General features: G+C 47.0%; 2 protein-coding genes across 2 annotated transcripts in view; one reads left to right on the forward strand and one right to left on the reverse strand.

The window, feature by feature from the left end:
• Positions 1 to 16096, forward strand: part of PLA2G7 (phospholipase A2 group VII) — a 31912-nt gene that overhangs the window by 2851 nt on the left and 12965 nt on the right. The window contains exon 2 of the mRNA XM_074989004.1: positions 15845 to 15969. Within this exon, the coding sequence (XP_074845105.1) occupies positions 15871 to 15969 (99 nt within the window). The 5' untranslated portion in view covers positions 15845 to 15870. The remainder of the gene's footprint in view (positions 1 to 15844; positions 15970 to 16096) is intronic.
• Positions 8443 to 11137, reverse strand: IMP3 (IMP U3 small nucleolar ribonucleoprotein 3). The gene has a single exon (XM_074989003.1). The coding sequence runs from the start codon at positions 11030 to 11032 to the stop codon at positions 10475 to 10477; it is 558 nt and encodes a 185-aa protein (XP_074845104.1). The 5' UTR covers positions 11033 to 11137; the 3' UTR covers positions 8443 to 10474.

Genomic DNA, 16096 nt, shown 5'->3' on the forward strand with positions numbered 1-16096 from the left:
AAGAGTTATTTATGATGCATTGTGTGGACCTGCTGGCATCATCTGTCATGGAAAGTTTGTCATTAAGCAAGCAGAAGATTTGATATGAGTAATTATGATGATTATTCGGTTGTGCAAGAGGTGAAAAGTTTGCCATTCTGCCCCGAAGAAGAGAGGGGTCATTACACACCATGCATCAGGTGCCTTAGAAATAGAGCCAATGTGTTAGGTTAGATAGGTGCCTCTCAAATGTAAGGGATCTTTGTGCCTAAGGAGGAAGCTACTTCCAAGGGGCAGAAAGCTGCTTTTCAGGTTAGCACATCTAAGTAGTAGTTATAGGCTCAATTCCTGATCTGACCTGGGACAAGTCATAGCTGTTTTTGGAGCTCCATTTTCTCCTGTGTACAATGGAGATAACATTACTTCCTTATTTTTCCATACAGTTTAATGCTACAGCAATGGCAGTAGACATGTACTCAGGCTTAATTTAGTCACTTTGTGTAAAATGCTTCCAAACATTGTCTAGAAGTTCCTATGAAAGCGCCAAGTCTTACTGTTTACCAGACATGGTGCCTAGAGCAGCCTTGCATGTGTGTTGTCAGTTGCGTGTGACCTCCTGCAGTACAAAAGGCTTTTGCTTTAAGGACGTTCTTTCTCCTCCCCGTCCTCAGGCTGATTCACCACACTTATCCCCTAAGTAAATATTTAATCTCTCTGACTAAACTCTTCCTCTTTGTCAGCCTTCTGAATAGCACATACTGAATGGGGGTTCTGGACAAGGTCAAGGGAGGAGAAACTGACAGTGTTTGCTTAAAGATTATGATTATGGTGGTACAACTGAATAAAATTAAAAGTGTGAGAGGTTTCCAGTTGCTGGACAAATGTGGGGAGAGGCCTGCTCAGAATTTATTTGCATAGATATTTAATTGCAAGAGACATCAGACACTTACCTTAGCCCCACTTTTGCTGTTATCTTTGATATATGCACTCCTAACTCAGCCTGACCTTAACCATGCTGACACATGCCATGCTGTGACAAGGTTTGGCACACATTCTTTGACACTGTTTCAGAATGAAATTCTTGGTTCCAGCATCCTTTGCTGCTGCTGCTGCTATTCATTTGGACTTTGGAAAAAGTTCTTGTCCTTTGTAGTCCAGTGACAGGCACTAAACTGCTTTGCACAACGTTAGCCTGTCTGTGTTCATAAATTTCTTTGTAGGCAGGGTCGCTCACTGACATTGATGATTGTCCATCTTGTCCATAATACACTGAGTAGCTGGCATACTTCATAGAAATAAAGGGACAAGGGAGCTTCTAATGCTAATCATCTAGGGCCTGATCCTGCCTCTCTGATGTAGGTGTAATTCCTACTGGAACCGATGGGAGATTTATGCAAGAGAACTGCAAGATGAGGCCTAAAGCAATCAAGTGAGGTCAGAACTTGAGCTGATTCCTTTTCACTGAAATCAGCATTGATTCACACTAGCTTTGGGTCTAGTCTCTTGTAGCTTAGAAGTGAATTGTTTATCTTCAGCTTTGTCTTCTGAGTACATAAAGGAGAGGCCTCCCTCCCCAGTTGATATGCTCCTTTCTGAGGGGCTCTTGTGTCCATTTCCCAGAGGCTTTCCAGATGAGTGGGTAGTGGTTTGCCACTTGTGACATTGCAAAATGGTCAACATGGAACATGAACACTCTGGTTCCTCCTGCATCTGTTGCCAGCTGACTTTCCTCTCTACTTGGCCCCAGCTCTCTCCATTCCGCACTTACCCCACTTATTCCTCTTCTGGCCTGTTATGCTGCTGCATGGCATTTAGCTGCAGGCACATCGTGCTGTATTGTACATCTGTATGCTCACTGCTCCTCTGAACTTCAGGCTTGCAAGTAATAGTGTGGATAATGTGTTTGCAACAGAGCATTACATTAAGCCAGTGTTTTGCGAAGTGTGGTACGCATACCACTGGTGGTACACAAAAGGATTTCAAGGGGAAAATGACAGAAAATACATTACTAAAAATCAAAAGATAAGCAGTAGTATGGCACTAGGAGAGGGGGTATGCTGATAAGTCTGAAGTCCCAAATCTTTTAAGTTTGGGAAACAGTGCGCTAGAAGATGCTTATGCCCAAGGCCCCTGCCACCACAGTGCAAGAAGTCCAACATCTTTGATCATTCTAAAAGGAAGGCCTGCTGATCAAATCAAGGTGTTTATTTCTTTTTGCTCCCTCACTGATTTCCTTTACCTACACATTTCCTCCTCTGCAATACCACAAATGTACTCGCCTTTTACTTAAGTATCAACCTGATTGGTTCACATACAGAAGACTACTTGCAAATAACACTTGAAGCTTATCTGCTTGCTACCATTTCCTTTGACTAGCAACAGATATTTTGTTAAGTTGCAGTTGTGCATATTTTTCTTGTTGGAGCTAGAGGACATAGGATATTTATGCAGCGCAGTTTTTGTGGCATGCACACATACATGATCCATGGAAGAATTATAGATGGGGGCTCAACTAACTTCAGATATATTTAATATATTGTGTATGCCCTGGGCACACACAGGTAAGTCCCAGAATATACTGAAAGTATCCGAAGCAGTAGCTAAAGGACCAGAGTACCATTCCCAAATAACATGTGAGTCTTTCTGGAGAAATCAGTTTGAAATAATTACACCTCAGATTAATATAACTGGCTACAGCAGTGGGGACCTGGAGGTGTGCGGTCTGGGATAGAGGTTAGGTGCAGAAGTGAGCTTGAGGTCAGAGATTTGGGTGCAGGAGCAGGACTGGGTGAAGGATGCAGTTGTGACCTGGGGCAAGGAACTATGGTGCACGGATTTGGGCTGTGATCTGAGGCAGGGGTCTGGAGTGCAGGATCTGGGAGGGATATGGGTAGAGGAGGAGGGGCAGAGGGTTTGGGCTATGTGGGGTGAGGGGAGAGGATTTGGGGTATGTGGGGTAGGGGGCCAGAAATGGGGGGAGCTGGGGTGTCAGAGGCAGCCTTTGTCTAGGGAAATTTGCCTAGGTGACTCCCAGCCAGCAGCCCGGCTGATTTTGCAGGCAGGCTGTTTGCCTGTGGGGCCCTGGCAGGGCCTATGTGTGCCTGTGACTCAGAAGGGAAGCGTTCTTCAAATAGGAAGTTCCCATTGGCCAGAGACCAGCCAATGGGAGTGTGCTGTGGGCAGGGGCAGTGCTTGAAGCCTCTCCCCCTGCCCCTGAGGCTCACTACTATTGAAGGGAAAAGAGGACCCCATAGCCACTTTTCTGAGTGGCACGTCGGGGGACAGGGCTCCCTGTGGCATCCATGGGTCAGATCCAGCAGCTTGGCGGGCCAGATCCAGCCCGCTGGCTGTATTTTGGCTATCCCTGGCTTAGGAGAAAGGTACGAAGTAAGGTAAGTCCCAGAAGTGGTAATATGATAATAATGAAACAGACCGATAGCCACAAATGATACCAAAGTTAAGGATCAGCCTTTCTAGACTCCCAATCCCCCATTTTATTACTAAGCCACCGAGAAGTATTGTAAGGAAATACGAGGGGTTTTCTTATGGGATTGAGGCTGATTGGGAAGCTCCTTCCATCCCACAGTGACTACTAAAGTACCGCATCATCTTTCAGGGTTTAACTGTAGGGTGACCTTGTTTCCCTATGATAAATACAGGACACCTGATAAAATTGCTCAAATTCAAGTGAGTTCAATGGCAATCAATATGGTACACACACCCACCCCCAGGCAACAGGGCCAGTCAGGGGTGGCAGCAAAGTTCCATTTGACCTTGACCTCAAGCTGAAGGGGGCCTCAGATTTAGACACTTGTTAATTTTTTGGTATTTGATAGGTTAGAAAAGCATATGTTAATTAAAAAGACAAAGTATTCCAACTCTAGCTCATTCTTTTTTGGATCCTTATTTTGTTTTCATATATCATTGTTGGAATAAAGTCTGGATACTGTATGTGAAGAAACAAAGGTTTATTACAACCAGCTGGTGGAGCAATTCTGAACTTGGTTGAGTTTCAGAATGCACTGACAGGCATCAAGTTATGAGTGGTTCTATAGAGAGCTGAAACAGTCAAAGGAAATAGAAGCAGACAATAAGGAAATGAGCAGTCAGTGAGCAATCCAGATGAATTAATGAACAATCCGGGAGTTACAAAGAGATTCCATACACAGTTTACAAAACATTTTGGCTACATCTACACCAGCCCCAAACTTCGAAATGGCCACACAAATGGCCATTTCGAAGTTTACTAATGAAGCGCTGAAATTCATATTCAGCGCTTCATTAGCATGCAGGCGGCCACGGCACTTCGAAATTGATGCGCCTCGCCGCCGCGCGGCTCATCCCGACAGGGGTCCTTTCGAAAAGGAGCCCCATCGGGATGAGATGCGAGGTGTGTCAATTTCGAAGTGCCACGGCCGCCCGCACGCTAATGAAGCGCTGAATATGCATTTCAGCGCTTCATTAGTAAACTTCGAAATGGCCATTTGCGTGACCGTTTCAAAGTTTGGGGCTAGTGTAGACATGGCCTTTATCTATAAACAACAAGTCCTTTGAAGAGTGCAGTCGCCCACACCAATGTGCAAAGCGGTCATGTCTCGTCTGTAATACACCAATGTCTCATCTGGCATCTTCACACAGACATGACCATTTGTGTTATCTCTACAGAATCAAAGCAAGTGGGCAATGCAGGATCAAAGCAGAAGTAAGTGAAAGAATCATGTCAATCTCGCTTAACTATAGTCCAGTTCCCCTCTCCGCAGGGTCCTTTCCTGGAATGTGGCTGCCTAGGGACTTATTTACACCAGCTGGGATGCTCTGCCCAGATTACCAGACTCCATTTTGGAACAGTGGTTCTTAGCAAATATCATGGCCTACTTCAGAATTCTATCCTATAATCATTTTTTAAATTTATATTATGATGAAGGCCCTCAAAAGTTGAGATTGACCCAGGCTTCTCTGGACCTGTGAGAGGCCCTGTTCCCAACATGCTTTAAAAACTCTAGGGCCCAGTAGGGTAGGGGGGCTACAGGGTCTAGGCTGAGGAGTGTCTCAGGTATAGATGTAGTATGACATCTGTTTTGGGTTAGGTCCCAGCAGACTCAAGCCAGCTCCATATGGCAGTACCAGGGAGGCAGTGCCACCTCCACCCTATTTATGCCAGCAGGACAATCAGCCTGACCTGTCTGTAGTGTGGTGACAGGGGAGAGGGCAGAGGATGCTCAGCTCAAAAAGTTTTAAAACAGCTCAGGGTGTGGAAAAAAGAGTCGCCAGATGCTGTGGGCAGGCGGGGGGCAGCTCATGATGAAGGGAATGGGTAGCTGGGGCTGTGGGCAGGCAGGAGGCAGCTCACGATGCAGGGAAGGGGTAGCTCGGGGCTGTGGGCAGGCAGGGGGCAGCTCACGAGGCAGGGAATGGGTAGCTGGGGCTGTGAGCAGGCAGGCATAGCTAGAGACTGTGCGTGGGCAGGGGATAGCTCAGGGAGCAGGGACAGGGTAACTGGAGTCTGTGTGCCAGGACGGCCCCCCCTGCAGCCTCTGCTCTCTGAGGGCTCTGCCAGCTATAGAGCTGGGCTCCTACCCATGCAGCTCTTACTGGCTATGCAAGAAAAGGGGGTGGGAGCTGGCCAGATGCCGGGAGAGAGAGGAGTGGAGGTCTGTCCCTGGGACTGCACTGCACTTGAACTTAAGTTGAGGGGGCGGGGCTCAGGCATTCAGTCCTCCTGGCTTCATTGACAGGAGAGAAGGGAACAGAAGGGATCAGGTCTTCAGCCTAGGGGGAGGAGAATGCTGGGCATTGAGGGTCCAGCCTGGAGGGTGAGGATGGGCGCAGTATGGATTAGGGCTTCAGCCTGCAGGGACACGCACACTGGTGGATCAAGGCTTCAGCCCTCAGTTCGTGTCCTGGGCCCTGTGGGGTCACCAACCTGGGCATTCAGACCTGCAACTCCCAGTTTCACTGAAGGGCAGGAGGGTGCCAGGGATTTGGGTTTCAGCCCCACAGCCTGAAAAGGCTGGCAGACCCCACCTCTACCCCCACCGCATTGAGAAATGCTGTTATAGGGTGCACATGGGAAGGGGTGACACCCCCATCACCTTAACCCTCTTTCTCAGAGACCGGCTGTGTGCCTGCCTCTGACCCTTGCCTGACAGAGCCACGTGGTGGCTGCAGCCGGCCCAGCTATCCTGTCAGCCACAAACAGCTGATGAAGCGGGTCTTTGCCCACAAAAGCTTATGCTGTTAATCTATAAAGTGCCACAGGACTTCTAGTTGTTTTTGGAGATAGATTAACTCAGCTATCCCTTTGAAACAGGGGACTGCCGCAACTGCAGTGACCACGGTAGCCCAGCAGGAGGCGTGCTGGAGCTGAAACTATGGGACAATTAGCCTTTTTTAAAAAAAAAAAAAAAAAAATAGAGGACTGGATCGTTGCCTTTAAAAACGGGACAGTCACAGCCAAAACGGGGCAAATGGCCACTTTAACTGTGCCTTCCCCACCAACACTGACAGTTCTCCAGATTAATACTAGGAATTAGGTAGATTTAATAGCATCATTGATCTCTTCCTCCTGTAAGTAGGGTTCCGGCAAGTGCAGCTCCCTGCCGCGGAGAAGGGCTGATTCCTCAACACCAAGGCTGTGGCCACACTTGGCCAAAACTTTGAAATGGCCAAATCAAAGTATACTAATGAGGTGCTGAAATGAATATTCAGCACCTCATTAGCATGTGCCAGTCGCAGTGCTTCAAAAGTGCCACTTTCAAACACACATGGCTGGGCTACACTGGGTCGTTCAAAATATGCCATCCTTAAAACATTTGTGTGAATCTTTCTATTTTTATTCAGAACTGGACCAGAAGTGTGGGCTAGTGCTCTGAGCATAGTTGGAGCTGAAGTAAACGTCAAGAAATCCTAACAACAATTTCCTGTGCATCCATAGTTAAAGATGTAGGAAATGCCCTTAAGATGGAAATCTGTATTACTGTCATGTTTACTAAAAACATATATATATCTATACATTGAAATCAGTATCCCTTTAACAATCAGTAGTTTTACTCTACATTTTTAAGATCCTACAAAAGGAAGACAATAGATTCTGCTAACTCATTTAATGATCTGTGCTAAATTGCAAAAGCAGGTGTTCAATTATGTTCAAAACTACACATTCCCTTCTCTTGCATGGCTCCAACAACCTGGTTTATTAATTTGGCTTAGCATACACCCCCATTCCCCAGAAAAATTTAAGTTGACAGCTCACAGCAGATTTGAAAGCTGAAGGTAACTTATTAATGCTATTTTGAATTCAGCTTATTTTAATAATAAATCTGAGTCTTACTAAGACTAGATTTCTTGTCTTGAATTATTCATGTGTGTCCAGTTTCACCAGTAATTCACAAAATTCTTAAATCAGTGGTGTAAAAGTGAAGGCAACAGATTTAACTCTTGAGCTTGCTGGATATGTGGCTAGATCAAAGACACTAGTGCTTCTAAAGTCAAACTTCTCTTCAGGCGCCAGTTAGAGTCTTTACTAAAAAGTTGTGGAACATTTATTTTTTGTTTCCATTTTTTCAGGTCTACCTGTAGCTTAGCCCATAGGACAATGAGCACATGTTCGTACTCACCACTTGGCCCTGAAGGATCTTTTGCACTGTTCCTTATCTCGTCAAAGGGTCTTTCATGTGTGCCTTACTGAGATGCCTCTTCTATGCACAGTTCTTTGGATGAGCTCCCATGTGCTGTGCATGCCCTGGGATAGCCATGCATACCAACCTCTCCAGTTAGCAGCAGATGCCTTTTCTGTGGAAGTAGTGAAGATTCTGAAGTAAAAGGGGATGGCGCACAACAGAGTGAGACGAGGATATGAAAGGTTCCTAAAAGGACATAAGGCATAGTTGAGTGGGAGGAAGGGACTTAGGGGGGAACTGGGCCTGCTCCATTTAGACACTCCCACATCAGTAGGTTAACCCTGGATGTTAGCCGGACCATGTGTGACACAGGCAGAACAGCTAATTTTCAAAGGACTGAAACAGCAAAAGTATGAGGTTTTCCTTAAGTCCTGGCACTACATGGTAGTTATACCACATGGACATTGTAACAAGAGGGCACATAGCCATGAAACTTACAAAGCCTATTAGCATGTTTGTGGGGACCAGAGACAAGGAAGGCAGGCCATTAATCCAACTCCATATACTGCTTCCTTTCGTATTTAGTAGGCAAAAAATAAATCACCCCTTGTTATTTATACACCACTTTACATGTTTTGCTCCTTTTCTCAAACTCCATACCACTAGTTTACCAGTGTCACTGAAGGATAGTTGCTTCAATAGAGGAAAACATAAAAATTTCTTCATGGCATCAAGTAATAGAGACACCGATTTGCTGGATGCTTTTCACATGGTTAGGTTTAAGATTTCCAAAGCACTTTTCAGTTTGGTTAGGGTTTATTTAAAAAAAGTTTTAGTACTATCCTACATAATAGATTTTCTCAAAAACATAAATGACTAACACTCTGGCAGAAAAATGTAGTTATTTCCATTATATTAAACCTGTATTTAATATTTTCCCCCTTTGATATTAAAGGAACAACTTTAAAACAAAAAATTAATAATTTGATACTATATTTGAATTTCATATTATGGATTTAAACATGTAGTGAAGACAACTTTATGGTTTCCTTCTGTTAAAACTTTAAATAGCTTAAAGTCACACAGATTGTCAGAAAAATCAGGTGGGGCAAAGGTATTTTCAACTCAGCTTGAAAGTCACTAGATTTCAACTTGGGAATCCCTTTGAACAAGAGTGTACTTTGTAATAGGTGGCAGAGTGAAAGCAACTCCCACTTTGCCATCACCAGCTGTTGGTGCATTATTCCCTATCAGCAGAAAGCTAAGCCCATTCTCAATTTTCCAACCACATCAATATTGAAGAATTGCAACTCAACTGCCCTAACAGTGACAGCACTTTGTTGCCAGAATGTCATTCTAATCCCCTGATGTATGTGTGAAACTTGTTTCAAGTGATAAGGAATATGTGAAAGGAAGCACTGGCCTAGAACCAAGGAGGCCTGAGTTCAGTTCCTGCTCTATAACAAACGTGTGTTCATAAGGATAAGCTCTTAGTACCTTCTGTGCCTCAATTTCCCTCTGTAAAATGAGTATACTCATACTTCCCCCACCATGATGCAGTGTTATGAAGATACAGAAGGATACCCATACTCTATAGTAATGGACACATAAGTGCCTTAAACAAGTCACAGACATGCAGATTTATTCATTCTAAGGCCTTATTCCACACTAGAAAGTACTAGCTGGTATATTTCTACTTCTGAGTACAGACCACATGCTACTAATTTCACAAACAAAGTTAAGTAAAAGTACTTGTTTGTCTGCATAGTTAGTCTGATCTTTTTCTCCAGTTAAATTGACATCTACCAGATCAGGCTTTTAAGATTCAGCTTTTGTGGCTCCTTGGGGCAAAGTACCTAGCATATAAATCCATAAAAGGTACTATGCAACAGAACACTAACAATAAAGACAACAGAAGATACACTTATGATCCTTAGAAAAGCAGAACATACCTAAAACAGGTGTCTGCAAATCCACAAAAATTGACAGATTTAAAATTTAGTTTGGTTTAATTTCTGGTTAAATTCAAGCTCCAAAGTGAAACAAGAACATATTCAATGTTATGCTAGGACAGGAAGTGGAAAGAGATTGAGGAAGAGCTCAGTTCTTGCTTTCAAGAAATCAAATAGGTTTTCTAAGTAATTTGAATTTGTTTATTTTATTAAATATACAAGAAAGTAATGAGGACTGTTTTAGGTACTGTTGCAGATAACATTAGCATAATTGAAACAGAACTATCCTGGTTGATTTATTTCTGAAAGAGTGACTATTGTGAGAAGCCAAAGAGAGGTGGGTTAGGAAGCCCTTTGACAAGACCTTTTAACACCACACTTGAGCAACTAATCTTCCAGCCAGCAGAGCCTTTCTTCATCAGTCTCTCTGGCTGTTTGTCCCTTCTGGCTGTTTTGCAAATGGCCTCTGTAGAAGGAGAGTACAATGGCACAAGGAGGCAGAAGCTTCAGAACAGCTCCTTAGAACATTTGCTTAATAGCCGATCTGATCAGAAGTCCCTTCCCATAGGAGGTGGATGGTTACAGGTTCAGCCCATCTGTCCTGGGTACCCCTTCACAAGGAAGTAGCAGGCATGGTGATGCAACAGTGCATGAAGTCATTTTACAGAGATGGCAACGAAGGGTCCTGTGGCACCTTATACAGTGGGTGGTAACAGACAAGACCCATCTGAGCCTGGAGTCCCTCTGCAGAAGAGGCTAATGAAAGTAGACACAGGATATCAGGCCCAGGTGTCCCTCTGCAATGCTAGGCAATAGGGAACATGCGGGTCAGGTACCACCCCATGGCATAGAGAGGCAGTACATCTGGGCCCACAGTCTCTTCCCAGACCGGTGGGGTGGACTGGCTAGCAGCCCTCGTGGTCCCTAGCAGGCCAGGTCGAAGTCATCCCGCTCCTGGTTGTAGTTCAGCACGTGCTGGCGGATGCGGGAGGAGTCGGTCCAGGTGACGAAATCCTCCATGGCCCGGGTCACCAGGCAGGCGGGGTCGGTCACCACCTCGGGCCCCACCCGCACGTGTCCCTGCTCGATGAAGGTGACGGCATCGCGCAGGCTCTGGGCCATGCGGAGCCGCAGCATGAGGCAGGGCAGGCGGCGGCGGCAGAAGGAGCTGGCCGAGACCCGCTCGCACTGCTCCAGCGAGTGCTTGGAGCTCACCAGCCCCAGCCCGTAGAGCTTCTCCAGCAGCGCGGCGGTGCAGCGGGCCCGGAAAGCCGCGTCGGCCTCGCCCAGGTCGCGGATGCGGCGGCCCAGCTCGCGCACGGCGCGGCTCAGCTGGTTGTAGCGGGTGTAGTCCTCCCGCCGCTGCAGGCGGTAGCGCCGCAGCACTCGCAGCTCGGCCAAGTTTCCCGAGGCTGCCTCCCAGGCCACCAGGTCCAGCCGCTTGAGCAGCTTCTGCTCGTGGAACTTCAGCTTGCGCACCATCGCGGCGCGAGGGGCCCGCAGCGGCGGGCGAGGCTGGTGCGAGAAAAGGTGCGGGACCTCTGCCGGCGCGAGCGATGGACCACAACCACGAGCCCGGGAAACCGGAACTTCCGCCTGTCCGCGCTGGGGACGGGCTCCCGCCCCCCTTCGCTCCTATTGGCCACGGGAAATGGCCGTCCGCCAGTCACGTTTCTGCTATGGGGAAGGGAAGCGGGGCATGATGGGATACAGAAGGACTTTAGGGAGCTGAGACGTGAGGAGCCGCGCTGGAAATCTGTGATGATAGTGGTGCGCCTGCGCACAGTATAGGCTCCGCTCAGGCGAAACGGGAGGGGGGGCGCCTGCTAGAGAGACGGGGCGTTTGCAGCGGGGCCTGCCCGGGCTTGGCGCCTCCCCCCGCCCATCGCAGCGTGGTGAGAGCCTCCTCCCCGAAGAGCCGCCCGTGGCCAGCCCCGCCCGCTCGCTCGCCGCCAGTGCCAGCCAAAGGGATTGGCGCCTCGCAGGCGCAGGAGCCCGTACAGGGTGTATGCAGAGTGCCTCGGAGAAGAGAGGGCGGCCCTGGCCTGGGCTCTGTGCGCCGGGGGGCAGTCGGCTGCTCTGCACGCGGGGCGGGGACTGCTGTAGCCACTTTTAGATCGCTGGGAGCCCTGGGCAGTTCCGTCCCTCTGCTCGCCCCCTGGCTCTGCTGGCCCGGTTCCTAGTGTAGCCTGGATCTCAGACTGGCGAGAGGTAGGGCCCAACTCAGCACGTTCAGCTCCTGAACAGTCCAGCTGAAGTCAGGGGTGCTTGAAGTTAGGAACATATTTAAATATCTTCTGATTGGGGACCAGCAGTTCAGTTCATAAAAGTATCTAGGTCCCGAAGCACCTGTGTAGATCTGTGCCCTAGTGACTGGGCTGACGTTGAATAGCGAGTCCTTTGCAAAGCCACAAAAAGAAGGAAGATGTCCTGACTCATAAATATGCGTCTTGATCACCTAGCAGTATTTTGTTTCATTTAGGCATAACATCATGATCAGTTGTAGGCTGTGGCTGCAAGCTAACTAGAAAATAAGGGCTTGTCTGCCATTAAAATACTACAATGGCTGTAATCAAAGTTGAAAATAAGCCAGTGTGCCTTGGTGCATGGGTAAGACACTGGACAGCTGGAGTGGGGTCTGGATGCGTCCAGCACTTGGTGCTTCAGTGGCTGTGCAGCGGGAAGCCACTGCCCCAGCCAGCCCCAAGGATCTAGGGACTGTGCAGTGCAGTGCCAGCCCTGAAACCCCACATACCCGGCAACTCCCTGTCCTGAGCCCTTCCTGCCTTCCAACCCCCTGCTGTGACTCATACCTTCCATATACCCAATGCCTGCCCTGGGCCCCCACAAACTCCCTCCCCCACCAAACTCCACTGGGTTCCCTCCCCACACACACACACACCCCTACCGTGAGACCCTTGCTCTCCATCCCACACTTAAATTTCTTACAGATACTGTCCTATCACAACCCCTACCCTAATCCCCACCCCAAAGGGGTGGGTTGCAACAGAAGAGTACCTGTAAAACATTGTTACTTTCAACTCTGGCTGTAGTACTTCAATGCAGACTGGGGTCAGCAACCCCAAGCACAGGAGCCAAGAGCGGCATGTGAGCTGACTTTGATTGACATGCGCTACCCCTCCTCCCCAATGCAATCCTGAGCTTGCTCAAAGCCATGCAGCCTGTAGATTAACAAAAGACCAGCTAGTGCTACCAACTACCACCTAAATGGTAAAGCTCTGCATCTTCATTTATTTATTAATGAAGCTGTTGTAAATAGGATTATTAGTGACTTTAAAAAGTATTACTGGCACCTGGACTGTACTTAGAGGCCAAAAAGTTGAATTTCACTGCTCCATCTCAGAAAGGTTGCTGACCCCTGGTGTAGACACTATGTATGCTGATGGGAGCAATTCTCCCATTGAGTTAAGTGATCATAGAATACTAAAACTGGGAAGAACCTCAAGAGGTCATCAAGTCCAGTCCCCTGCTCTCACGGCAGGATCAAGCACCATCTATATCAGGGATCAACAACCTTTCCAAGGCCAAGTGCTGAAATTTGACCTTGTGACCTCTATCTACGGGCAGAGTGCAGGTGCTACTTTTTACTGTGGATGCAGCAAGACAGGATACCACTGTGTAGACATTCACATTCTTAACACACTGCAGCAGCTGTTGCCAGAATTTGCGTATTATTCAATTTCTTCCAGTATTAGAGGTGAAACCAACTACCTGAGGGCTTGCTGAACAGACCCTGCTTGGATGTAATGGGTGAAGAAGGAAAGAAGGCCAAAAGGAAATCATTAACTGTTAATTAAACAGCTACAAATGTGGATTTGGCCCAGCCTTAAACAAGAAGATAAATGAGACACAGCAGGTAGTAGGCAGATCGGCTGCTGCCAGGGTCCCTAAAAGGGATATGGTTCAGATTCTCATGTTTATGTGCTCAGAAAATAATACTTATAAATATAGCTGGAGCAATGAAGTCATAAATAAAGCCCCAGGTTGGATTTCTTACTGGACTTTAAACTGTGGTGATCTGAAGGAAGTAGCTGAACATGATGAGAAAGTGACAGAGCTCTCACATCTTATTTCTAGTAACAGAGAGAAAGCTGTGTTAGTCTATATACTATCAAAACAAAAAAGCAGTCAAGTAGCACTTTAAAGACTAACAGGGAGTTGAGGGGTAGAATGGGGGGGGTCAAGAATTAGATTAAGCCAAGTATGCAAAAGAGCCCCCATAATGACCCAGAAAATACACATCCCAGTTCACAGCATGTGTTAATGTGTTATATTTGAATATAAAAGAGAGCTCAGCAGCCTTTCTTTGAAGAATGTTGTGAAAATTCCTCTTCTGTAAAACGCTTCTACCCCTCTACTCTCTGATTTGCTCACCTTGATATTTCTTTCTGATCTGTCTACCTTGATTACTATTTTTGGTTCTCTGTGCCTTAAATATGGAATCTGTTCTGGTATGGCTATGATCTGAAAAAGTGGGTCTGTCCCACGAAAGCCCATCACCTAATAAATTATTTTGTTAGTCTTTAAAGTGCTACTTGGCTGCTTTTTTGTTTTCATATTATTTCTAATAATTTCAGCCTTAATTGCTTCCTCATGATACAAATATCCTGCTTTTAACCCTCTCCGTGGCCAGGTTCCACAAAAAGGAATCGTGTCACCCACCACCACTGCAATGCAACCTTCTTTGGGGTGGAATATTGCAGTAACTGAAAAACACACACACATCAAGAGTACACAAGATTTTGCAGAGGGAAGGAAAGAATACTACTTCCAGGTGAAGTTGTTGGCAAGCTTTGTGGATAGCAGTTACACTGGATTTTAGCCAGGGCACGGAGTCTCTGCATGGACACCCTTTCTCCCCTCTTCCCCGCAGAACTTCTCATGACTGCTCTGGGGATGGCAAGATGGAGCCTCATAGACCCCGCCACCCAGAGCTGAGCTGCCCATTGCAGACTTCCTAGCCAACCTGGGCTGAGGCCCATCCTTCTAACCATCCTCAAAGCCCAGGCTACACCTTCCCTCTGCCCTGGCAAGACACCCCATACTGTGTCTCCCTGCGCCCCTAGAAGACCTGTCTTGGACCCTGAGTGGGTAACCCTACCTGCTATGTGCCACTACAGGGTCCTCACACCCCAGCCTGGCTCTCTTGATGCTCTGGGCTAAGCACGGCCAGCCAAGGTGACTGAGCAACTTGTGCTCTCACACCTGCTGCCACCAGATGAGGAAGGTCCCTGTCCCCCAGCCATGTCCCCAACACAACTCCTGAGGATGCACTCTCTCACACTCACTGCTTCTGGATGGGGAAGGGAAAGGGAGGAGGACCAAGGCTCCCTCCTTCCCAGACATATGCTGTGCCTTCCCCTCCTCCCATTGGCTCTACCGTCTCCAGCCCACCCTTGGAGGAGGAGAGCACTGAAGAGAGAGTACACGGAAGAGAGAGGAGGATGGGCAGAGCTAAGCTCTCCGCATGCCAGGGAAAATCGACTCGTGCCAATCTTAGCACATATGCTGGGGGTTGGATAAATATCCAACCTGTTTTCAAATCTCTCCAATGATAGAGATTTTAATAACTACTCTAGGCAATTTATTCCACCCTTAACCACCCTGACAGGAAATTTTTCCTAATGTCCAGCCTAAACCTCCCTTTCTGCAATTTAAGCCCATTGCTACTTGTCCTATCTTTAGAGGTTAAGGAGAATGAATTCCCCCCCCTTTGTAACACCCTTTCAGATACTTGAGAGCTGCATATCCCCTCTCAACCTTCTCTTTTCCAAACTAAACGAACCCAGTTCTTTTAATCTTCTCTCATAGGTCTTATTTTTTAGATCTTTAATCGTTTTAGTTGCTCTTCTTTGGACCCTCTCCACTTTCTCTACATCGTTCCTAAAACATGATGCCCAGAACTGAATTCACTACTCTAATTGAGGCCTAATCAGCACAGAGTAAAACAGAAGAATTCTTGTGTTTTGCTCACAACCCTCCTGTTCATGCATCCCAGAATCCTGTTTGCTTTTTTTGCAGTAGTGTCACACTGTTGACTCATACTTAGCGTATGGTCCACTACGACCCCTTGATTGCTTTCTGCAGTACTCCAACCTAGGGAGTCACTTTCCATTTTGTATGTGTGAAACTGTTCCCCCCGAAGTGGAGTACTCTGCATTTGTCCTAATTGAACTTTTTCCTCAGATCATTTTTGCAGTCATGATGACCTTTTCAGCAGGTATGGTGGTATGAAAAGGAGGTAAGGGTCTCCTGTTCTGTTTTTATCCCCAGGCTTGCCTGTTAATGCACAGAAGGAAATGGAGAGCACGAGCTCTGCACATTTTCATAGAATCCCTGAGGGGAAGGGGCCTTACTCAGTTGGCTGCACAGATCTGATGACTGATCACATGATTGAGGTATGACAGATCAAACTTCCCTGTCACTCCCTGCTTTATTTTGACATAAATCAGCGATCCAACACTGCACCCTTCATCTTACTATTAGGTACTAATTAAATGAAAAGCTCCCCTGCTACTGATAGGT

This window comes from Carettochelys insculpta, chromosome 3 (genome assembly GCF_033958435.1).
Source record: "Carettochelys insculpta isolate YL-2023 chromosome 3, ASM3395843v1, whole genome shotgun sequence".
Lineage (NCBI taxonomy): Eukaryota > Metazoa > Chordata > Testudines > Carettochelyidae > Carettochelys > Carettochelys insculpta.